The sequence below is a fragment of the Melanotaenia boesemani genome, chromosome 2, assembly GCF_017639745.1.
Source record: "Melanotaenia boesemani isolate fMelBoe1 chromosome 2, fMelBoe1.pri, whole genome shotgun sequence".
Classification (NCBI taxonomy): Eukaryota; Metazoa; Chordata; class Actinopteri; order Atheriniformes; family Melanotaeniidae; genus Melanotaenia; species Melanotaenia boesemani.
This window is the reverse complement of record NC_055683.1, coordinates 33,007,028-33,031,474: the sequence shown is the minus strand read 5'-3', so window position 1 is coordinate 33,031,474 and position 24,447 is coordinate 33,007,028. Positions and strand designations below refer to the sequence as shown.

General features: G+C 38.6%; 2 protein-coding genes across 2 annotated transcripts; one reads left to right on the top strand and one right to left on the bottom strand.

Annotated features, from left to right (window-relative positions):
- Positions 1-6,094: 6,094 nt before the first annotated feature.
- si:ch211-214j24.15 (GTPase IMAP family member 8) lies at positions 6,095-13,960 on the bottom strand. Its single transcript, XM_041967127.1, has 5 exons — positions 13,936-13,960; positions 13,092-13,778; positions 10,144-10,854; positions 9,348-10,007; positions 6,095-7,462 (listed from the first exon to the last, which is right to left on the bottom strand). The coding sequence occupies exons 1-5, from the start codon at positions 13,958-13,960 to the stop codon at positions 6,738-6,740; spliced, it is 2,808 nt and encodes a 935-aa protein (XP_041823061.1). The 3' UTR covers positions 6,095-6,737.
- Positions 13,961-17,906: 3,946 nt separating this feature from the next.
- LOC121634108 (migration and invasion enhancer 1-like) lies at positions 17,907-19,699 on the top strand. Its single transcript, XM_041976576.1, has 4 exons — positions 17,907-18,039; positions 18,256-18,353; positions 18,526-18,602; positions 18,869-19,699. The coding sequence occupies exons 1-4, from the start codon at positions 18,011-18,013 to the stop codon at positions 18,950-18,952; spliced, it is 288 nt and encodes a 95-aa protein (XP_041832510.1). The 5' UTR covers positions 17,907-18,010; the 3' UTR covers positions 18,953-19,699.
- Positions 19,700-24,447: the final 4,748 nt, after the last annotated feature.

Genomic DNA, 24,447 nt, shown 5'->3' with positions numbered 1-24,447 from the left:
TGTTATTATTGCTTTAGCTTTTCTAGATAATGACTGAATTATGTTAAAATCCTTTTGTCTTATCAAATCTTGCCACTTAGCATCTGCTAAATTACTTTAGAATAGAAAATCAACAATTATCAACAAAGAAGGACAAAAATGCACCTTTTATGCAGAGCTGTGTAGCACATGCATCCCATTTAAGGTAAGACCGTTGCACTTTTTTTGTCCGATTGTAGCATCTTTGAGGTAGTCACAGATCTAAAAATGAGCATTAATGCAGTTGGGATGACTTTGTTGACTTTGATTCATGCAAACCACCATGCTGTTTAACAGTGCATACTGGGAAGGCAGTAGACCCCCTATGTTTATTCAGTGGGATTAAGTAAGTGGAGCCATTATAGTGGAATCTCAGAAAAGAGTTTATGAAGAATGCTCGTGATGAAATAACAAAATGCAATTAGCCTGTAAAACTGATAAAGTCAGTATTTTAATGCAATCCATTTCTAAAAATGGCTTACCATTACTATAGTTTAAAACACATTTTCCTTTAATTCTCAAGTCAACACTGTTTAAACTTGATGGCAAAAACATGAAAGCTTCATGTTTCATATTTTGAAGCAATACCTTCACCGACTACCTCATGACATAACATGTTACAGAAGTCCTTTTATCAGCCCAGCAAAGAGGATTTATTGATTTGTTTAATTTCAGTTAGTACACTTCAGTTTTTCCAGTCCAAAGCTGCTGGTGGGCTACAACATGGGCATCATCCATTAGCATCTCTAAAAGCTCAAAATACTCTAGATATATTCAATCTTCTATGTTTATAAGAGTAAATGCATGTATGTTCATTACAATTGGACCTTATTTGATTACACTCCTCACCCAGTAACCAAGAAGGTTCTGGAAGAGCTTCTTGCAGATAGAAAACCAGGATATTCAGATGACATTATCCGGCATGCAGGTAAGAGTAAGAAAATAGTTCTACATCTAAAACACTGAAGCAAACTTATTCAAAACCAAGAGGGAAATGTGACCAAAAACCTATAAAAGTATACATGGAAATAAGTTGTGTGATTATGGGTGAAACCCTGATCTTTAACTGTAAAATAAATCAGGAAAACACAACAATAAACCTATGAACATAGTTTCTTTGTCTAAATTCAACCAAACTGACAGCTGAAGCTATAAAGGATAACCTTGTAGAAAATGAAAGCCAAAAAGAAATTGACTTCAGTCTCCTGGATGAAAGTCCAGCGTCAAATTTATGGGCCTTGCCGCAAATTAATCCAATAACAACAAAAACTTGTGAAATGAACACAGCTGAACTCTAAAAAGGAAGCAATAATTACTGTTTAGAAAAATAATAATCCTTTTAATACCCTTCGTACTGCTCCCTGTGGCATCAGCAAAGCCTCATTCTATTGTTTTACCCTCTGTGATTGGAGCCAAAACAACAATGGTTCAGCATGATCATCTGATGCAGCTGTTTCTGTTCCGTATCATCGTCATACATAAAATATCCATCTATCGGACTTTTTAATGGCCTGCATGAGGTAGAAAAGTTGAGTCCTCCAACTGAGGTGCACATATCAACATTGTACCGGGTCCCAGACATCACCCTGTGGGACATGAGCTTATCAGAGCATGAAAAGAAGTGAAGGATGGATGATTTCTTTACACCCGATCTAAATCATCCCCGTCTTCGCCATTCTCCATCCTGGTTCCCAGCCTCTGCTCATCTCTCTGCCCGGCTTTCTTTTCCACCTGGAAAAATAGTAGGCAGTGAAACGTGATACAGGGCAGCGGGTGGGGGGTCGTGCTGGTTGCTCTGCTGTCCCACTAATGGTGATGGATGTGGGTTCAGAACTGTCTCCTGAACAGCCTCCACAACAGAGAGAAAGGAGAGGAGGGGGGTCCATTTCTCCTGCACCTACTCCGTCTCTACAGACCACCTGTAATGAGCATGGAGGGCTGAGTACTCACAATTTGATTTGAGAGAAGGAGGAGAGAGCGTGAGATGGAGACCTGCAGAGAGAATGGGATGGCAGAGAGATAGAGAAGAGAGAATGGGCGAAACAGCAGGAAAATAGACCAGAGGAATGACATGCTGACAACAGAGGAAGATAGATGATAAGACAGCAAGGAGACTGGCTTAAAGGAGTAATGATGTTCGTAGAGGTATAATGCATGAAAGAGAAAGTGTCAAGATGTGCTGATGGAGAAAAATAAAGCCTGATTGCAGACAAATCGCCCCTTTACTATAATTCTTCCAGTGGCCCATCCTCAAAATGTCCCTGTCCCTTTCCTGCCTCTGCACAGCTGCACTGGGGATGAAAATTACCACCAGACACAGCACAATGTGTTTAACCTGTAGCCAGGCTTTTATGGTGGTCATGTATCCAGGGATTGATCTTTTACATCTCCTTTGTTGGTATCAGATTTCAGAAAACATCTCACATGCATTTTCTGAAGTCTTATAATTGATGGGAAATTTATTAATTTATAGTCATGAAGGGGTCTAGTTGGACCTTCAAAAGTCTTAAATAGATTTCAGCTCTGCATGCAGAAGGCTGCTTGATTTAACATCAGGTGTTTTCACACTGAAAGCTCTCATTTTTTGGTGCACTGATGATAATAAGGCATTTTGTGTTCAAACCTTTTCAAATACACTGCAGATACTTTACCTGATGGGTGAATTGTCTGGCTGGAAAAACATAAAACTGCTCTCAAACATGAACTTTTCTGTGTAAATCCTGATGTTCCTCTAAGCTTGTTCCTTCATTCTGTCTTGAGACATAATTTAGAGACAGCATCTGGTTGTTTGAGCTAAATTTTGTGTAGAAGGTGTAAAAATAAGAGAAATCTTAAACAAAAGAGACAAATTAGTGTGCTTATCCGTCATTATGTCTAACGTGACAACTAAATAAAAATTCCCTTAAGAAGTGTATTTAGTTCAGAAACAGTCCAAGCTGGTTTGATCAGTCTAGTCTGGTCTGGATGAATGAAAACACTGACTTTTGGCTCCATATCCTTCAGTAAGCCGGTAATCTGGCCTCCTAGCTCACACCTCCAGCAGAAAGTTAGAGTCAAAGTTCTGCCTGTAACTGCTTCAGCTTCATTAACAACTTTTTCCACAGCTGCTGTTTATAATTGTGAGATTTGTTTGTTTCTGAAATGTCATATTTTGCATCTAGCTTCTGAAATAAATGCTGGTTTTTTGTTTTTTTGTAGTTTTTTGAGTTTTTTGAGTTTTTGCTCCTGATTGGACAGTGAGTGAAATATTATTTTCAGTTGGGTACAGCTTCAGAGACTTTTGTGTTTATTTTTTTATTATTATTATTTAAATCATTATTTATTCATTCAGTTATAAGACAAGTCAGGGGTCTGGGAGTAAACATGGCAAAGTCAGTCCAAAGTTGATGATTTTAATTAAACCCAGCGAGCACCAACTTACATTTCAGGTTTCACTTTCTGGCTAAAATCTAGTAATGTTTGGTTTGAAAGTCTTTTTGCCCTTTTTAACAGCAAAAATGTGATTACAACATAAAAAAAAAACTATTTTATATTTGTTTTGTTGAGTGACATTTTTTATAAGTGTGGGGTTGATTCTGCACAACTGTTTTGCACTGAGGACATCAATTCAACATGTTTAATGTTTCAGATTAAATATTTTAAATGTGAAAAGTGGACAGTGTGCAACAAACAGGACAGGGTATTAGTATTCACAAAGTAACCCTAAGTCATACTATACTGACATATTCGGATTTCAGATTTTTATTTTTTTTTTCACAATGCAGCCTTTATTAGATGGTGATTGTTAATACAAAGGAAAGGGAGATAAAAGGTCAGCATAAAAGATCACAGGCTGGAACTAAAGCTAGGTTGCTGGAAGGGGAAGGGGATTATTAAACCCTGTGAGCAACACAACAGTTTGACATTTTGGGGTACATTTCATACTTGGCCTAAATAATTAAATTCTTCAGTAATCATTGAAGAAATGTAAACTGATCAGTTATTTTTCAAATGTCTATTCAGTGTCAAAGGTTTTCCTTGTGAGCTGGAAATTTCACAACTAATGAAATAATTGACAGGATATTTTGTTCAGATGTTTATGGGCTGCAGAGAATGAAACTTCTAACACCCCCAAAGGGTCAGCACAAATTATCCGATTAGGTTTTGGACCTTGACTCCTTATTTTGACCAATTTCCACACACTTGATTCCTCCACTCAGTTTCTTTGAGTGTATCAAACCCACCAAGATGCAAGCAGAGGCGGTGAAAACACTGAATGAGAAGGTGAAATGAGAGGCATTTAACAAAACGAGTCATCTTTGCTTCAGAGCCTCAGAGCATTTTAAACCCAAAGTAATCGTAATGTGTGACACATCATCTCACTATTATTTAGTTGCAACTCAACACTTGTTTTCTCTTTGTCAGATCAATGTTTAACCTGTAGGATCTGCAAAATCTTCAGTAAAGGATGTATCTAGCAGCAGGATGGCAGAGGAGATGAAAACTGAGACTGGACCAGTGAGAGGAGCCTCATGTTGTAGACACAATCATATCCTCACAAGCATTTTAAGTTTTTTCTTTCTTTCTTTTTGGTGACCCTCAGACTTTTTAATTAGTATAAGCCACCACTCTGCCTATACAGCCTGACTGATACACTGGTGTGGCTTTAGATTCTCTGTGGATTCATTTTGCAAACTTCTATTATTTAAACTTTGCCTCCCACTATCAGGATACTGAGCTACCACAAGTGTTTCACTTGACTCAGTCTATTTTACTGGGGATTTTTCAGCTGCTTATCTCTCAGGTTATGTGCTACCACCAACTTGCAAAGCTGTTAAATACAGCACTAATGAGAAAGAAAGAAAGAAAGAAAGAAAGAAAGAAAGAAAGAAAGAAAGAAAGAAAGAAAGAAAGAAAGAAAGAAAGAAAGAAAGAAAAGACAAGGATGTTGCCTCAGCGGAATGAACATAATGATCTGAAACTTACAGGTTTTACTTAAACACACTATTTTAACTCCTGTCCTTTTAAAGGTGCAGTAAGTACCAAAATCAAAGGTCAGTGACAGAAAATTTGAATAGTACATCATATTTTTCTGTTGTTTTCTAATCACTTTACTAAAATACCTGTTTTTATTTACTTAGAATGAGCCATTTATATCTACTCCACATGGGTTCACATGACAGCTGTCACTTTATGCCACCATTTTTGCTACGGTGTCTCTGAAAGGACAAACAACTCTGAGTGTGAGGTGAGAACCCCCTGAGCTTTAAAACTACAGTACTGGCTTTGTTTGATAGGTGCTAGAGCACAGTTTGGGGTAAGTATTGCCTTAAAAAGTACATACAGTACACATGTATGTAATTTTGAAGTAATTACCTGTAGCCCCTGGATCCTCTCACAGATGAAAACATGTTTAAGTCTGAAAACCTTTTGGCCACTAAAGGCCACTGTCCATTTGCAACTGTGCTTGGCATTTGAAGCCCTCAGGGTGTAACAATTACTAGATGTCAGTAATTCTTGAACCATGTACCTTTAAGGCCCCCTAAGGACAAACCCATCAGTCTCCTCTGATTGGTCAGCAGACTGATCAAAAATAGCTCACAGCCAGGTAACTAATTAATAGTAAAAAGAAAACAACCTCTAGTCATCTTTTCCTAAAATGACCACACAACTATGAGAAAACCAAAGCTAAGATGCAGGTCTGCTGCACTGAAACTAAAGCTGTTCTAGGAATATTCTACAAAAAAGGGTATTTAATTACTTCATCCTACACCATCGTATCATGTTGCATAGACGTTATAAGTATCATATATTATAATGTGAAATACTACTTTCTCAAGGTAAAAACATGTTGTCAACACACATTGACCCTCTTCATTAATTTGTTCTCATATTAAACATATGCTGGATTAAGTTGGAATATTGTGTCGACAAAACAAAATGCATCTCTTTTATTTAATAAAGGATGGTCGAAAGTTCCCTAAGCTAAAGGAGATAATAGAAGAAACTCTAACACTGCTTTCCTTAGAATTCAGACACTTCCAGGTCATTTAATTAAGTTGGAAAAGTTCCTTTTCGAACAGGCACAAAACACAAAACATAGTCTCAGACTCAAGTCATAACTAATCTTGTCGTTAGTTGAATAAATGAGTGAATGGAGGTGGAATACAGAGGAATATTCTACATATAAGCACATGTACTCAGCAGTGTGTTTTTCCTTCTGTTGTCATTCGTGTCATCCAAACCAACAGAGGGAGCTGAGGGTTAAAGGTACAGGCAGTAGGGCACTTTGTTTTATTAAATTAATTAAAATAACTGGCATGCAGAGGGCTCTGGCTCCACCTTCATTTATACCTTTGGTATGAAATGGAAACCAGTTAATACAACTCTAATGTCCTTATTTTAAAGGGGATCAAGTTCTCTGCAGCCAAGTTGCAAAATCTTGTGCAAAACCTTCTCATTAAAGTGGAGGGCATTATATGCAGGTTTATTTGAATGCTTTCTTAATAACTTGTATGTAACATGGGGGTTTATTATTAAACTTGTACTTTGGTTGAGACTATCCTCTTAATAGCTGAGATGTAACATGCTTACCTCTTATACAACAGCTCCCTCTTGTGAACCAATCATTAAACAACTGTTCCTTTTTTTCTTTTCATGCCCACATAGATTCAGTTTGACTGGGAATACAGTAATTCTACCATAAATCCTTCTTTTTTTTAACTTCCTGACTTTCTTGATCAATATGTATCATCATCAGAATCATTGCTGTTTTTGTCTCTGAGTTCATGTATGGCCTTCCAGCTACTCTCCAGATTCTGCCTCAGCTCTGTCAAATCACTCCTGATCTCCTCCAAGAGCTCCAGCTTGGAAAGCTTCCTGTCGATGGATAAGAGTACCTCTTCCTCCCCTGTTTCCCTGATGACAGCATTCTGCTCTGCTGTGGGAAGGTCTGGTTCAGAGGGCTGAAATGACCCCATGGTTTGTTCCCATACCATCTCAAAGTACGAGTCAATGAAAGCTTCCAGTTCCTCCAGGTTGCTGTGGCCCCACTGGTCGATCAGAGCCTGCAGGTCTCCGGACTCGGAGAGCCTCAGGAGAGTTCGCTCTGTCAGCGCGTGGTGGCAGAGGGGATTCCCGCTGATGACATCCTCCTCTGAGAGCATCCTGGGCTGTGTCTGATGTGACACCAGAAGCATCGTTTGATGTCTGGGTGAGAGTGTGTTGTTTTCAGTGGTGAGTCTCAGGTGGCTTTGAGGAGCAGGAAACCAAACAGGTAGATCAGCTGTTTGCCACCTCAATCCTTGTTTACCAGAGACAACTGAGGCCATGTAAGACATGAAGCTGTCTCTGTCCACAAAGGTGAATCCAGTCCGCCATCTGGCTCTTCTTGCTGGTAGTGCAACATCTGAAGCTTCTGAGTCGGTCAGTGATGGATGAGGCATGAAAGATACTGACTCAGGCACTGTAAAGGAAATAAAGACATGATGCGGTTTTGTTTTATTTTGGCTTGTTTTTTTAACTGCCTCAAATCTGCTCTCTCATTTATGGAGTGCCTACATAACCACCGTTAACATGCAAAATCTCATTTGATCTCTTCTGATCTTACACCTGATGAGTTTTTTATAGCCTAATCTTGATCTTACTTTCTTTTTTCTGTTTAAAATGAAATGTAATAACGGGGCAGAAACTCTCGGCCCAAGAAATACAAATCTTTTCAAATTCATTCATGAGCACTGCCTCCGAAATAAAAAACATGAATCCTATAACGTCTCCAATAAGAGCTGGACGGTGGTGGTTGTTACCACCGCTGCCTCACAGTAAGAACGTCACTGCAGTGGAATAAGCTGAAACTGAATGAATGAATGAATGAATGAATGAATGAATGCACATTCATATATATATATACATATTAGCGTATCAATGACATATGATCGTACAAGCTTAAATCAGGTAAATTAAACTTCTATTTCTTAGTTCTTTTCTTAGTATTTCTTCTCTCGTTTAAAAAGCTTCTTTAGTTTTAACCAGTTGGGGGTTTCGGCTTCTGTTGAAGGATGTTCACACACATTAAAAGTTGTGAAGTTTGCATGGTGTCCCTGACTCACTTGACCTGTCTGTTGGTCGTTGAAGTTGTTGTCACCTGTGAATTGTTTATCTGTGTAACCAAAACCATTTTGGTCACAAGGTCCGATGTGTGAATGGTTGTGAAACTCCACGGGAAGAGGGTTAAGTGCGTTGTAGGTAGTGCCAGGGACCACTGGGACCAGCTGTGTTTTTACCAGTCTAACATAGATGGCTCGCTTGAAACCGTCTTCTCTGTCCAAGGTGTGGACATTACTGTCCTCGTGTTATTTAATTAAAGTTGTACTTTTGCAATATCTAAGTAATCAGTACTGGGTTCCAGTTTACTTAAATACATCAAACCTCCCAGTTCTATATATATCATGAGGTTTTTTTAGGCTTGTTCATATAAAATTTATAGCGTGATTAATATGAATGTCATCCCAAAAGAATTGTTTTTTTGTTTTTTTTTGTTTTGTTTTTTGTCTGGCTATGAATGTATTTTCTTATTTATGATGTGATAAAAAAAAAAGTGTTATCCAAAATATGCTCTGAAGAATCCTTTGATTTTAATTAATCAAAAATATGCAACAAGCCTTTTGAACCTGGATGTTTCTCATGTTCTCAAGTTCTGCTCTGGAGAATTACAAACATTTGTAAATCTTTAATTAGGTCGTCTATATTCTACAATTCATGAAAGCTTGTTAGACATAAAAAGAGTCTTTGTACATAATTTACGAGAGAAGTCTCATGATGATCTCTATTAGTTAATTTTTAATCCTGTTCACCTGTTTGTTTTGTTTTGTCGAAGTGCTTTTAGTTTTCATGACGGTGAAAGTTTTATATTTTAACTTAAAACTTGAAACTTTGCAGATGCAATCATCCTGACCTACATTTTTGCTTCTCTTTTGGTTATTTTTGACTCAAAATGTGATAAGCATTGATAAAATATCTAATCAGTTTACTGTTGCCTGGGTGTATCTGGTTTTTCCAGCTTCTGAATTATGACATTAAACATGTTTGAGAACCACTGCTGCAAAATCCCTCAATGTGTGTCAAAAACATCTTTAAGACATCAAACTGAGGAAATGATGCAACTTGTGTTTAACATACTGCATGTTGAGTCTTTGTATAAACAGGGAATATGAGCTGCAGAATTACTCATTTCTCTCAGAAGATCAGTTAGATGATTACTTGGTCTGAAAATTTACCTAAAAACATTCAATAGTCCAGAATAAAGTTGAATTCTAAGTGACAGAAAAATCACCCCATTAGGTTTTACTCACCATCATGGGACAGCTTATGTCTGCTGCTGATTGGTTCCTTTAAATCCTTTTCACACAGTGTGGCATCTGACTGCAGCTCCTCTGCAGAACATATACTTTTCCACATGTGATCGCCTCTGTGGAGATCAGTCAGCCTTTGCCCACCCAGCATCTCCTCCACCAGCTCAATCAGCTCCCCAACTTGAGCACCATCTCCCCAGTTCTTATTGTCCAGAACATGATATCTGTTCCCACACTGCTCAACAAGCCTCTGCAGCGGCTCTCCTTCACTCTCAATGCGCTGTTCAAGGCTTGTGTCTCCCAGCCAATCGCCATAGCTGAACAAGACCATGGCTCTGCTCCACAGCTGGCCTCCTCCAGCCTCCAGCTGGTCCTCTATAGCCTCCCTGTGGGCATCTTTGAATGAAGTACTTATGTTGACAACCAGGAGGAAAGCCGAGGGCGTCGTTTGGAGGTCAGAGGTCACAGGGAAGCAGCCTGGTGTGTCTACCACTGTCACCATCTTGCCAGTGATCTTGTCTCGTGTTTCGGTGCAGGAAGTAGTTTGTGTATCCGTGTCAAAGCTCTCTCTGCTGAGGATGGTGTTCCCACAGGAGCTTTTGCCAACTTTCCTGCCACCAACAAGTATTAATCTCACCTCTGGTAGAGGGTCCAGTTTCTCTGTCAGAAAAAAAAAGATTTACATAATTGTTACAGAATTCAAGCAGAACATTTCAGTGGCTAAATTACTGTTTAATGGGCTAAATCAGGGAAACAACATCAGTCTGATACTGTTTACTAAATGTACCCAACTCACCCAGCTGAGACCTCGCCATCTGCCTTTTTTTCTCCTTCTTCATCTGCCTTTCTCTGGCTCTCGCTGTCTCTTCTTTTATCTTCCTCTCCAGCTCCTCCAACATTTTTCTCTCTATCTCATAATGCCAGCTACCATTGCAGCCAGACATCATTTCCTCAATCTTCCCAATCAGTTCTCTGACCTGAAATCCATCTCCTCTAGTTTTGCTGTTCAGAACGTGGTACCTGTTGCAGCATTTCTCAACAATCCACCGCAGAGGCTCTCCCTCACTCTCAATGTACTGCTCAGTCATTGTTCCTCCCAGCCAGTCACCAAAACTGAACAGTAAGATGACATGACTCCAGATATGTTCACTGATGAGCTCGAGATGCTCCTGCACTGCTCTCCTGTAGGTTTCAGGAAATGCTCGGTCCACACGGATCACCAGCAGAAAGACATGAGGCCCCGGAGGACAGAGGGACAAACTCAGCACCATCTCCCTCTGATCGAAGAGTGAACTCTCATCACAGAAGTAGTTCATCCACCAGCCTGGTGTGTCCACCACTGTCACCTGTCTCCCAAACACCACTCCTTCTCCTACCCAACACTGAGCTGTTCTCTGGAGTTGCTGGCTGCTCTCTCTGCAGAGGATTGTGTTCAGAGCCGAAGTCTTTCCTGAACCCTTTGCTCCAAGCAGCACGATGCGGATACTGGTAACTGGCTTTGAGTTTTCTGAAAGAATAAAAGAGGGGAAAACAGACAAGAGGGAAGGGGTTTTAGTTAGAGTTTACTGAGACTTCTGTTGAACAGATTTTCCAATTTCCATTTTAATTGGTGGTTTGTCAGGCGAAAAAGCGAAAAAGGTTGAGGTTACAGGAATAGTTGTGGGTTATTGCTAATTTGTCTTGACAACAGTTGTATGAGAAGATCAATGACAGTCTTACATTTCTCCATCCACTACGAAGCTGGAAGAGCAGGGAGTTAGGTTTCCTCGCAACCCAAACAAGTTAGATTTCTTGTTTCAAAGAAGAAAGATTGAGATATTTTCTTACCTGTGAATGTTTGATTAAACATTTTAAAACTATTTTAAAAAGATTATGTCTCAAAATATACAACATTTCTATTACACTGTATACATGAAGCTAGTAAGTTTTATTTTCTAGTTTAGTTTGTAGCTGGAGATTTTGCAGAGATTTCCCACCTAAGTATTCTGTTGAGTTTACTTCCTGCTCCTTTGTCACACCTTGTTCTTAGTTACTGATTTCCACATCTGCTCCTTGTTTATGATTTTTCACTCAGCATATTATCTGTCTGGTTTCCTTTGTTGCTTGCCAGGTCTTATTTTGCTCATGGCTGCTGTTATTGTCAGTTTTGTCTTAGCTACCTCCCACTTCAGTCGCCAGTCTGCTCCAGGGATCTATTTATTGTTGAGTTTAGTGTCCTGTTTATCCTAGCTTGACAGCATTTTTTGTTTATCTTTAATAGTTTAAGGTAAACTATATTGTTCCCGAGGGGCAATTATTTCATCCAAGCAACAGGCCATCACACCAAACCACTCAACATATCACACACAAAAAAAAACAAAAAAACATGTTTTATTACAATACAGTGAACAACAGTTTATATAAGAGAAGACAATAAGTCATCATAAACCATTTAAAGTCCTGATTAAATATAAAGTCTCAATAAAATTTACCTATCTGCTTTCAGCTTGTCCTGCATTCTTGTCCTACCTTCTTCAACAGTTTGGATTATGACTTTGTTTTGCTTTCATAAGAAGCTAAATAGCTTTGAATGCATAATAAATTTGTCAAAAATCCTATTTAAGATGATTTTAATGGTGGGAAATCTCAGACTGTTTAGAAAAGATTAATGTTTCTCAATCAGTATTAAGTGCATTAAAGTGCAATACTACAGATAGCCACAAGGGGCTAAACTATTAATGACTCGATCTCTCTATTCATTAAATCACAAGTCATTTTTTTCCCACATGTCAAATGTTGTCCTTAATTCATTATTAATCAGTTTGCTGGAGGTCTTTCTGAAAACATTTACACAATATAAAGTTAATATAGATATAGATATAGATATAGATCTTCATCCAATCATGTTTTATGAATCATTTTTTAGCTACACCCTCTTACCCAATCGTGGTCACATTCAGCTTTAAAAAGACCAAGAAGCTACCAGCCAGAACAGAATATATTCTGTTAGTCCACAACAGTAATAATTCAACACACCACAATCAAGTCAAATATGTTCAATCATTCAGACTCATACCAGACCCATGAATGTGCTAGGTATAACACTCATATAATAAGCACAGAAAGAAATCATTTGTGTTTGTATGTCTACCTCTGAGCATTATTGGACCTTTTTTTTATTATTAAACCTTTATTTAACCAGGAGGTCCCATTGACATTCAAAATCTCTTTTTCAAGGGAGACCTGGCCAAGGTAGCAGCCAAAGCACAAAGTAAAACCTTTGGCAAAATTAGTGTCCCAGCTATCTACAGCAGTTGGATGTTGTCTTACTGTGGAAATCAGTTCAAAATCCTCCCTATTTGGAGTGTATTTGCAGTAGAAAAGAAACCAAAACAAGTCAAGGAAGTTGATCATATCATTCAGTGGAAATGAGGCTGTAGTTGGGGCGGTGCCAGAGACAGAGCAGGCAAATAAGAAGATACTGGCATCTTGTAGTTGGAGTTATTCATGCTAATAATTAGGAATATGTAAACTATTGCCAGCCTCACCCTGGATATGAATGCCTTCTGTGTCTGCAGAACCCCTTGGGAATAAAATTATTGGATGGTATTTGCATGGAAAGCAAGCTAAATTATGTCTAACTAATATTAAGTAAGCTTAAACGAACTCAAAGGTGTGCTTGACTGACTTCACTTCTATGTGAAGGGTCTGTTAGTCAGATTAGTGGAGTTTGTCTCATAGATAGCCTTTAAACTATTAACTCACCTCTCATGAGAGATCTGTGTTGTTTCATTCTTATGAATCTCCGCTGAGCCCTTTCCTCCACCCCTCTCTTTTCTTCCGCAACTGCTTGCAAAATGATGTCCTGCATCTCAAACACTTTGTTTCCATTTTCTGCAACAAGTTTCTGTATCTTCATCAGCAGCTCTGTCACTCCTGTGTCATCATTCAAGACAACACTGTGACACCTTTGGCTGCACTTGTCAGTGAGCCAGCGGAGAGCCTTTCCTCCTCTCTCCACACACTCTTCTGCTTTGCTGTGTTCAAATCTATAAGGTGAGGTGAAAACAACCATGCAGTGTCTCCACACTTTGTCACCCAGCAGGACCACATGCTCTTCCACAGCTCTCCGACGCCTCTCTGAGAAAGCTGAGCTTGCCTTTACTGTAATCAGAAATACATGAGGGCCAGGTGAGCACATAGAAACGCTGCTTAGGATCTCTCTCTTCACCAGATTAGATGTTTCCTGAGAGCTGAAGTCGCACCACCAGCCGGGAGTGTCCACCACTGTGAGCCATCTTCCGGCCACCACACCCAGTCTCCGAGAGCAGGTGGTTCTCTCTTTGGTGACAAACTCCTCTTTGCCCAGGATAAAGTTCCCCACCGAGTTTTTTCCTGAGTTTCTACCCCCAAGAAGCACAATCTTTAACTGTGATGCACCCCAGCTGCCCCCTAACAAAAAGGCAAAAAATTCTCCATCACACATTAAGCAATACTAGTATACTTCAATACTCTAAATATGACTCTGATGGAACTTTTACAGAACGAAAAACATTATTTTTAAAAGTGAAGATGATAGTCAGATATTGCATCAGATATTAACACTTACATACTGACAGGTCTCTGGTTGCCATTTCAAACTCTGTACCATCTAAAATCACTAGATTTAAGAGCAAACATTGTTCGTCTCGCCTTTTTCCAAGTACTTAAAGAATGTGACTAGAATTTGCTGCTTAAGGAGGGACAGCAGAGATTTCTGGTTTTACATCTTTATGAGTCTGAAGGTTGTCTGTAATGAGTTATCAGGCTCATACAGTGAACAGGAAGAGCCACACCTCCCAGTCGCAGGTTGACAGTCAGCTCTAGAGACAGCTTATCTTTTACAAAGTATAGACAGACAGGAGAGAAGGCATACTGTTCACAGCAGGAAGTGAAACCACTATATGAACATTTAAACATTTTGCTTTTACTTCCAATTATTCCATAAGTTTTTCCTCAGACATGATGAAATAACGTAATATTATCAAATTGCATGTATAATCATGTCATTTTTAAACATTTTGCATGACATTTAGATAGATTAATATACGGGACAAATAAATTATTTAATCGCAAAACTGGAAACATATTTTAGCACAGTTTAGTCTTGTTCCTTTGTTAAAATATTACCAAATGGTGAGGTTAAATGTTTGGTGCATTGTGTCAACCATGCATGCATAAAGTAAAAGGCTGATTGGGCTGGTGGAGGATATGCTGAGTAGGCAAAGGATGACTGATCTCCACAGAGCCAATCACGTGTGGAAAAATATATGTTCAGTAGAGGAGCTGCAGTCAGATGCCACACTGTGTAAAAAGGAATTAAAGGAACAAATGAGCAGCAGACATAAGCTGTCCCATGGCACTCAGTGAAACGTAACGGAAGATTGTTTCTGTCACTTAGAATTCAGGTTTCATATTTGTTTTGTTTTGTTTATTTGGGGGTTTTTTTCTAACATTACAAAAATGAAAAATACAGACTGACTTTTGTGGAAGTAATTTAATGCATGTGGTAATCAATCATATTTATTCATATAATAATCACAAGTGTAATCATTCTTTTATTCATATAATACATTTATTCATTTATTACCCTCAATTACATTTCATAATGTGTATTTTCCTTATGTAGAACATTAAAGTTATTATTCTCCTGTTGGGTTCTTGTGTGAGGTCAGGCTGACCACTTTTCTTCCAGACTCGTGAAATGGGGAAAAGTTGAGACTGATGGGCAGCTGCTAGATACAAACAGTTGTTTAGAAAATAGCAGCCTGTTTGGGCGAGACAGTAAGAGAGCGGGCGCCTTCTAGTCTCCCTTCTCCTTTTATCAGTTTAGAGACTGGCCTTCAGCTAGGATCAGGTTGAATAAAACTGATTCTGGAAATGCAGCAATGCAGAGTCCTCTTGTCGGCTTCTGGGGTCAGCAAGATAGCTGTATTGCCTGTATTTTATACTTCTCCTGTAACAAACCTTATATGCTTTCACTCATCCCAGACTCTTGGTAATTTCTTCTACAACACTATATTTTATTGATCTTATTTTATTGATGTCAATTGAATCAATGAATAATTATAAGATTTACATGACTTAAAGAATTAAAACTGGTAGTAAATAAATGATATTCATTAATAGAAATGTATAAGACATGACATTAGAGTGAAGCCCAATAAGTGCATCATGTCATCTACAGTGAAGCAAAACACTAAGTTAATATAAAACAAAACTTCCAGTGCCTTTAGCTGGTAACCCTTACCTCCCTCTCATAGTTTCAAGAAGAGAAATGTCTGAATGAAAGAAGTTGTAATGATGAATAAATTAAGCATGTATTCTATAATGAATACGTGTATATAAGTAATGACTGAAAGTTCGTATTTGCTCTTAATCTTCTACCCCTGCAGTATAATTATGGAGTTAAATATTTCTCACTTCCATTTTAGAGTTGAAGTTAGATTTATTAATATATTTTTTATGTGGCTTCATTCTTTGTTAAAGCCTCGTTCACATTTGTAGATGTGTTGATGTTCTAAACTTTGTCAGAAAAAAAACTTTTCCAGTTGTGTGTCAACATAATCCATTTAAAGTGGACATTATGTGAAAGTCACATTGTCATACACAACGTCCATGTCACATGCCGACTGAACAAAGGATGAGGATTATGACACACTATGCATAATTACATGTTTTTTCCACCTAATGATGCTTTGTTACACTGTGTTTTAATTGCATTACCAATGGAGAGACTCATGACTGCAGGGCTCCTTGTGACTCACTCCCTAGCCTTCTGCTGTCTCCAAATTTCTCTAAAATTGCCATCAGGTCCAATTAAGTAAAGACAGCAGGTCACACATGACAGCATCATTATCAGATCAAAGACCCAGAGAGTGTCTCAAGTAAGCACTGAGTCATTTTCATTTCATCATTCATTGGTGGAACTGAATAGCTGTAAGAGACAAGATAATCTCACTGAGTCTGTTAAACAGTGGCAATCTGCCTTTAAACATATTATACTTCTTTGCATAGTGCACATGATACAGGTGGTGGTGTTTGTTGGCCATTATGAGCAACATTTTATCTATGCTTTCTCTTTTTGATAGCAATATAAAGGAAGACAATTCTATGTCCACTAGAGAGCAGCTCACCTGCTTGTCCAATCTGATAAACTCAAATTTTAATTCTGCTTCCATACACCCTGAAACTGCAGTGTCATCTGATATCTTGAGGCATGACTGAAATCAGTGATAAAGGGTAAGGAAGACAGGAATCCCTCGCAGTGTTGCTTGCCACATTTTGAGAGAACAACTTCCTTTTGTGAGACTAACTGAGGTCTCCTTGTGAGGAAATGTGTGATCCAGGTTGCTAGATGGGTGCCCATGCACATCTCTGGCAGCTTGTGTCTCAGCAGGAGGGACACAAAGTGTTGAAAAGATCCCCCACTTCAACAGTATAGGCTTTCATTCTACCTGAACACACCCTGTTAGAGTCTCCTTGGCTCTACGCTGCAGTGATAGCAGGGTGAAGAGTGTGGCCTTGTCCGTGTTTGTGGTCTTGAGGAAGGTTGCATCATGCACAAAGTGTGACTTTTTTTAAATTACCTTACAAATTTGCAAACAAATGGCCTAAATCAAATGGTAATCTGGAATTCTGAGGACCCCTGATGTGAAACCCTGAGGCAGTTATGTTACTTGAATAATAACTGGGTGGGGGCATAAGAAAAAGAACACAGGCCAAGAGGGCACTCCAGGCATCGCTTGACTTCCAGCATTTGTTTTTATATTAAGATTTATTTAATGATTCTGAAATATGAAAAGTTCAAAATTGTGTCAAATAATAATGAAATTAAACATAAATCAAAAAGATAAGATATAATTCAGCTCTGCCAATTAAATCACAAAGAGGACTTTGGCTGGAGTGCTTAAGTGTATTTTGCTGATAATAGTGTTATTGCTTGATAAGCTGGTTGTGCTGATCTGCAGGTATGATGAGTGGGAAAAGTTTGAATCTAAGAATAACATTATGGTTTTTAGTGATACCTGGACATTTATTGTCATAACAATATGAAATTAAACATGTGAAAATCACTTTATGTTGTTTTGTCAATAAATAAGGCTCATAGTAAAACATGTAAAAGCAAGCAAATGTTAAAAGATAGAAAAACTTTTTTTTTTTTTTGGATTTTGGATAAGTTATTTTTCTTTGTGTTCAGAGTTAAAATTTATATAGTAAATAAGCTAGCTTAAGGCAGGACAACACACAAAATTTACATAAGTTTTAAGTATGTAAGATTTGACAGTGATTTTTTTTACTTTGGTTTGAACTTGTTTGCATTTTTTGTGATTGCTTTTGTTTTTATCATGTAATATTTAAAAAAAAATAGAAAAAATCTATATAAATCTTTCTAAACTTCTGTAAAATAATATCTTGTGATCCTATGACACTTTTTTTCTGTGTCCTGGTATCAGCTGACTTGAGGATGGGTCCAGCAGTGCCATATAAAGAGACGCTCCTGACCACTTTGTTTATAGTCTTACGCACACGTGACTGTTACGTTATCTAATCTCCGCCCCTTTCCGCTCTGTGTTGTGCAAGCTTGTTGCAGAAGCAAACTGAGTGCTACACGGAACACAGGCGTTGCAGGTTGAGACGCAACAATGGGGGTGACAGTTAAAGTCGAATACTGGTACTTCGATTTTTTCATATTTATTCTTATGTTTTTACCGTTTTCATGTAACATTTCTGCTATTTCTTCATGTAAATTTAATCTTAGATAGCATTTCTGTTCATTAGCTTCCATTAGCATCATTAGCAAACAGCTAAGCTCATTTGTGTTGCAGTTTGTGTTGACACTATGATAGTTAACTTGCGGCTAATTTTAACATGTTTTGATTTTTTTTAGTGGTGGATGAGGATACGAACCCCGCTATCGGGAGCTCGCTCACGCTGTAAAGAACGAGTTTCCCGAGGCGGCTGTGTCAGGTTTCGTGGGAAGAACAGGTATTTCTTGTTACACATAAATATAATGACTGAACCCTGATTTGAACACGCATTTATGTAAACATTTGTCCTTTACCCTAAGTGGTACGTCAGACATAACACTTAGGGTACAAAGATTACCAAACTACCTAATTTTCTTCCTTTTTTTTTTTTTTTTTTTTTTACATTTTAGGAAGCTTTGAGATTGAAATCAATGGGCAGCTGGTCTTTTCCAAGCTTGAAACTAGTGGCTTCCCATATGAGGATGATGTAAGTAAAATACACACCAACTGTACAGGCAAAGCCATGTTTCTTAACCCTGGTCCTCAGGACCTGCTGCCCTGCATGTTTTAGGTAACCCTACTTTAACAGACCTGAATAAAATGAATGGCTCATCAACAGGTTTGCAAATAACTTGATGAGGATGTGAATCAGGAGTGTTTAATTAGGAACATGTCTAACCTGCAGGGTAGTGATTCTTGAGGACCTGGATTAAAAAACACTGGATTAAAGCACAGTTGTTTTTCCTGTAACAGATCTTGGATGCAGTACAGAAGGCTAATGATGGGAAACCTGTGCAGAAGATCACCAAAAGTCGCCCACCTTGTGTCATCATGTAAACTACTTCCCTCTGCCCTGCTTCAACATCAGTAGCAATAGGAAGGGCAAGTATACCAGCTGGGATGAAGCACCATGATGCTGCTCTGCCTTCTGTCTCCTCTCTCTGTTTCTAGTGGGTACTTCAGGCTGTTAATGATTACTGTACCTGAAAATAAAATGTTATGGTATGATGAATATATTCCTGGACTTCCTAGCACTATAGGAGCAGAGACAAGGAGAAGTTATGGCAGAAAGAGTAAAAGGAGCCCGCTTCAAATTTCCTGTAACCTCTTTGCCTGGCATTCTACAACTGCCTACATGTCTTTTTATTTGTATGTTTTTTTTCAAAAGTTTTGTTTTTTTTTGGTTAAATATTCAGTGAACCATTTTTAATGACTGCAAAAAAGAGCAGTGTTTCATACAATTTCTTAGAAAGGGAAATAAATTACGTCACCATGCCACTAAATGCTCAATAATTAAATGAATTTAACTGAAATCTGGCAACTCTGTGTACAGGGTTCATATGTTTACAACAATATTAAAAATGCACGCAGCAACATGAGCTCTGCCAAGTATTTAAATTTGAATCCATTGTTTTTCCATCACTTTTGGGTTGCAAGAATTACTGCCATTCATACCGGACCATCACTCACTGGTCTATCCTACCCACAGTGAAATGACGTTGGCTTATTTTCAACAAGGCATTTTAATTTGTATTTTCAGATGTCAAAAGTAAAATTTGAATAAAGGCAATGATTGTTAAAGTACCGCTGTTGTCACCATTCTTATTTTTATCAGTGTTTCGACTGGGTAGACCCAAACCTGTTTTTCAAACCATTCCTAAGTGGGTGTGCCATTGTTTGTGAAACAGAGAGCTTCTCTAGGGTGTTTTCCTCAGAATCATTTGGGAGTATTTGCTAGTAACAGCATGTTATCTCATTTTATAACAGGTTTTTTCTGTTTATGCTAAACAGTGAAAGTGAAAATGATAGCAGTGGGTAATGCAGTTCATACACTGATTTGTAGATCAAAGTGAAACTTTGCAGTATTTTAAGGCTTTAGGTATCTGCAATGCAAACTTTTACAAGGATAAAAGATGTTCATCAATGGTCGAAAGTCAAAATAAACAAAAGATCAGGGTTTTAGTTTAGGAATATTTTTATGTTAAAGCTCCCCCCCCCCCTGTACGGATTTGATCATAACAGTCATGAATCACTTAGTCATGCAGTGTTCAGTAATGTTAACACTAAGGGGCGCCATACTCAACAAAGAGCTATTTCGGTTAGTTTGCCCCTGGCGTCCCCTTCAGCTGGAGATGTTGTGACTATACGTTCAAATTTGGAGGGAAAAAAAGGCTAAAGTTTTCAGTTTGTTAGGGTTATATTTTTACATAAGAATTGCTTTTTTTCTTAGCAAACAAGTAATGTAGATCTGAACAAATTAAAGTAACTTCTTCTGAGCTTATTTATTAAAATAATGGGGATTATAATTATTTCTAGAAGGGGAGTCGATGACAATGTTTTTATTTTCGCTAATATGCCAGCACTGAAATGATCATAAATCCACCACATTATTACAGCCAAGCTTGAAATAGACTGCAGTTTTTACAGTGTTTGTTTGAAGTGCATTAACAACGGGCCCCGTGGTGTTTACTCCTCATTAGGGGATGACATGTTGTGGTGTGTTGCACACTGGGAGTAGGTGGGTCTTTGGCTCTGGCCCTCAGTGATAACTCACACCAGCCTCCTTATTGAAACACAGATAGAGCTCATTGGGGCTGTCTTAGTTCTCCAATAAAAAAAGAAATAAATTCCAGTTAGAGGCTTATTTAAACCTCAGTCAACTCCGTTCCACTTAACTAGTTATGGATCCAATTAGCTTTATCAGTTATTTAGATGAATAGACGAATCATTTTTTAACACCCAGCTGATCAGCCTTATAAACACTTGACTTGTGTTTTGTTTCAACCACTAAGGTTTTCCTCCTATATTTGTCTTTTTTTCATATGCTAGACATAAAAATCACACTTTTTTCCCACATAATTGATGCCTGATATTTTTAACTTTTATACTCTAAATGTGATTTTAAATGTTTTGCTTTATTTTGAGAGATTTAAATTTCTCAATTCTTATTTCTTTGCAGTTCTGTGAGAATAATGTGTGCAGATTAATATATACAAAGATATGGGTTGGAAAGTTGCTATATGAAGTATGGGAGTGTCTGTATACTGTATGTTAAGGCACATGGACACAGCAGATAGCTTCTACAATTAGTGATAACAGGCCTGGGCCACAGTCTTCATGTGGGGCCCACTGTCCCTCACCATTTAGTGTATTTTCTCTGTAAGGCTAATTTATTACATTTATTACACAGGTTGACCTTTTGGGGATTTATCCAGATGTTTTAACAAGTATTTACAGTCTCTGTGATTTTCTGACTTACTATGTCAAGTCATCCTCAGGTTACATGTTAATTTGTAGACACAGTAGTCTTGATGACATGCTTTTTACTAACTGGCTCATGTGTAAATAAACAATTTGAAGTTTTAAAACCAACTGAGTGCAAGAAGACACCCACATATATGTAAAATGAATTCAATTTAAGTAAAATAGGAAGACCGATGCAGAATAATCTGTTATATTTTCATGGTCAGAGGATTAGAAGATGCATTGTTCATTCCTTAAGAGGAAATTTCAAAACAGATTCAAAGTTTGTTTACCTGGGAAGTAAACTGGACATTTAGAAAAAGCTTAACACAAGAATGTCATGTAAAATGAAGGGGAAATGTCTCAGATTCTGCTTTTCTTGGTGAACATCTGGACTCAAACAGATCAGGGATACAGATTCTATAAGTTGCTTTAAACAAAAAGTAGGAATTCCTTCCACTGAAGCAATATTCAGGCGGCTTTCAGGTGGTTTTGATCAACGATCAGAGACTGCTTCAAATAAATCAGCATTTGGTTTTTTTCACCTTTTTGATAAGATTTTACCTCAAGTTTCCAACATTTCTTATTAAACATTAATAAGGGGAATGGAAATCAGGACTAAGAGAAAGTTTCAGTTATTCTCATGTAGAGCATATCATCCATTGAAGGTGGAGGTTAATGGAACTATGGAACTAAAAAATCAGCCATCCGAAAATTACAAGTTGCATACAATGATGCTATGAGAATAGTACTCAAGGTTCCCAGAGGAGGAAGTGCCAGTTTAATGTTTGTCTCTGCTGGGGTGAGGACATTCAATGCGCTGTTGAGGAATTATATGTATAAGTTCTTGCAGCGCCTGGATGTCTCCACAAATGCACTTGTGGTGGCTCTCTCAGATCCCCTCCAGAGTTGTGCCCGTTACTCATCCAGTTTAAGGATGCACTGGATGAAATGTCTGTATGTAGTTTAGGTGATCTGTGTTTTTTATGTACTTATTTATTTACTAGTTGTGTGTTTTATATGTATTTTATTTGTGATTCATATGGACTTGAGTCTGCTAATAAAACTTTACTATTAAATACAGTATATTAATATATAAGAAACTGGCTTCATTACAGATGAAGGCTTTACCATTTTTATATATATATTTATATAACAAAAGACAAAAGAAAACTAAATTGATGATCTTACTGGATTTGATATGCCAGTATGCAAGATGATACCTGCAAGGAATCGACTCCATCCTGATCCTGAAGGGACAGCACCACAGAAACCTGCTCCACCCTCTGGTTTTCATCTTAAAAAGTAGTGAATCATACTGTACCTCAAAAATTTGAGCAACTACTTGAAAAAACATAAGTCAAGGAGTGCTGACTGTTGTGAAATTTCCTCCTCAGTTAGCCCTTCTAAACAAAGCCAGACATTCCTGACATCACATGAAACCTTTGCAACGTGTTCAGGTGATGCTGGGATAGCACACGTTATCAGACCCTAAAAACTGTGGAGTCCCTACAGCTCCAGTCTTGTTATCATTTAAAAAAAGAAGGCTAATCAAATACTAACAAGTTTTAATTCTACATCACATTTTCAGACCTTTGGGCTGAGCTGAATGTGAACAGATATTCAAGGACACTGAGTTAAGCACAACAACAGGCACTAAATTATTCTACAAACCACAGAATCAAGTTTAAGTCAAACATCACTTGTATTGACTCTTTAGCTTAAATGAGAAAACCAAAATATGCTGTTTAAAAGAAGTTCAGTCGTATCTTTACACCCTTTGTACATTTTATTTTGCTATGTGGAACATCAGTGAAGGTGTATAAGATACTACACAAACAGAATTTAGGCGTGAGGATAAAACCGAAAACTCTTAAACATAATTTTCGAGATCAGACGAGATCAGGCGTGTTCAGGGTGGTATGGCTGTAAGCATACGGCAGGGTTGTGTGTGGCGTGATTGTGTGGTGGTGAGCGATTGTGGGTGCGGCACGGGGGAGGGTGTGAGTGTGGGGTTATATGGGATGCAGGTTGAAGTAGATGGGGAGTGGGGGGAGGGGGCCGATAGCACCCTGGTTCCCGGGGTGTGCGGCTGGAACATCGGGGTGTGTGCTGGCCTACGCCGGGTGGCTGTCTGGGGGGGCCTGGTCCTCCTGGGCATGTTGCGGGCCCTCTGCCTTTGGGGGGTGGGGCGGCCGCCTCTGGGCTCCTGGGGCCCTGGGCCCTTCGCTTGGGCTGCCCTGGGTGGGCCGGTCCCTGGCGGGGCCGGCGGCTGCTGATCTTGGCCCACTGGGGCCTGCGCCCCCGGACCGTGGGGAGCTCTTGCTGGGGCTCTCCTCTGCCGCCCTTCGGGTGGGGCTGGAGTTGTCTTTGTGGTGGGGTGGCATGGGTTGGTGCTCCGGGTCTGCTGCTGAGGGCCCGGCCCAGGCCCTGGTCTGCCTCTGGCCTCCGTGGAGGCGAGGTCGCATTTGCATGATCTCACTCACCACTCTTCATCACTGATCACTCCTTGTTTCTCATGCTCTGCATGCTGACACAGTCACTGAGTTGTCTAGTGGGTTTTTAATATTAAGAGATAATTATTAAAAAAAAAAAAAAAAAAAAAATTGTATTTTTCCTGTGATTTAGTATCTGGTCGCTGTTATGTCTTTTTGATTTGATTTGGTTATTATTTAAAAACTCTTAATGACTGGCAGCCCTGTTTTTTTTTTTTTTTTGTTTGTTTTGTTTTTTTTTTTTTTGTTTTTTTTTTCTGTGTGTGTGTTTCTGCTTTTGTAAAAGTTGTAGGAAATTTTCTGGTGTGTTCATGTACAGGTGTAACAGTTTGTTGTCTGGTGATGGTGTGGATTGAAGGGTCGTTTTCCTTCTGTCTGTGATCTTCTTGTCTCCTTTCTTCTTTCCCTTTTGCTCTTTTTTTGCTATTTTCCATCTTTTTCTGTCCCCTCCGGTCAGGTCCAGCAAGATTACATAGATTCCGTGATTCAAAGTAAATAAATAAATAAATTAATCACATTATCAAGAGGAGCCTTACCCATAGGCCTCCCCTTGGCAGAGCAAATTTGTTCAGCACAATACAGCAACCAGATTAT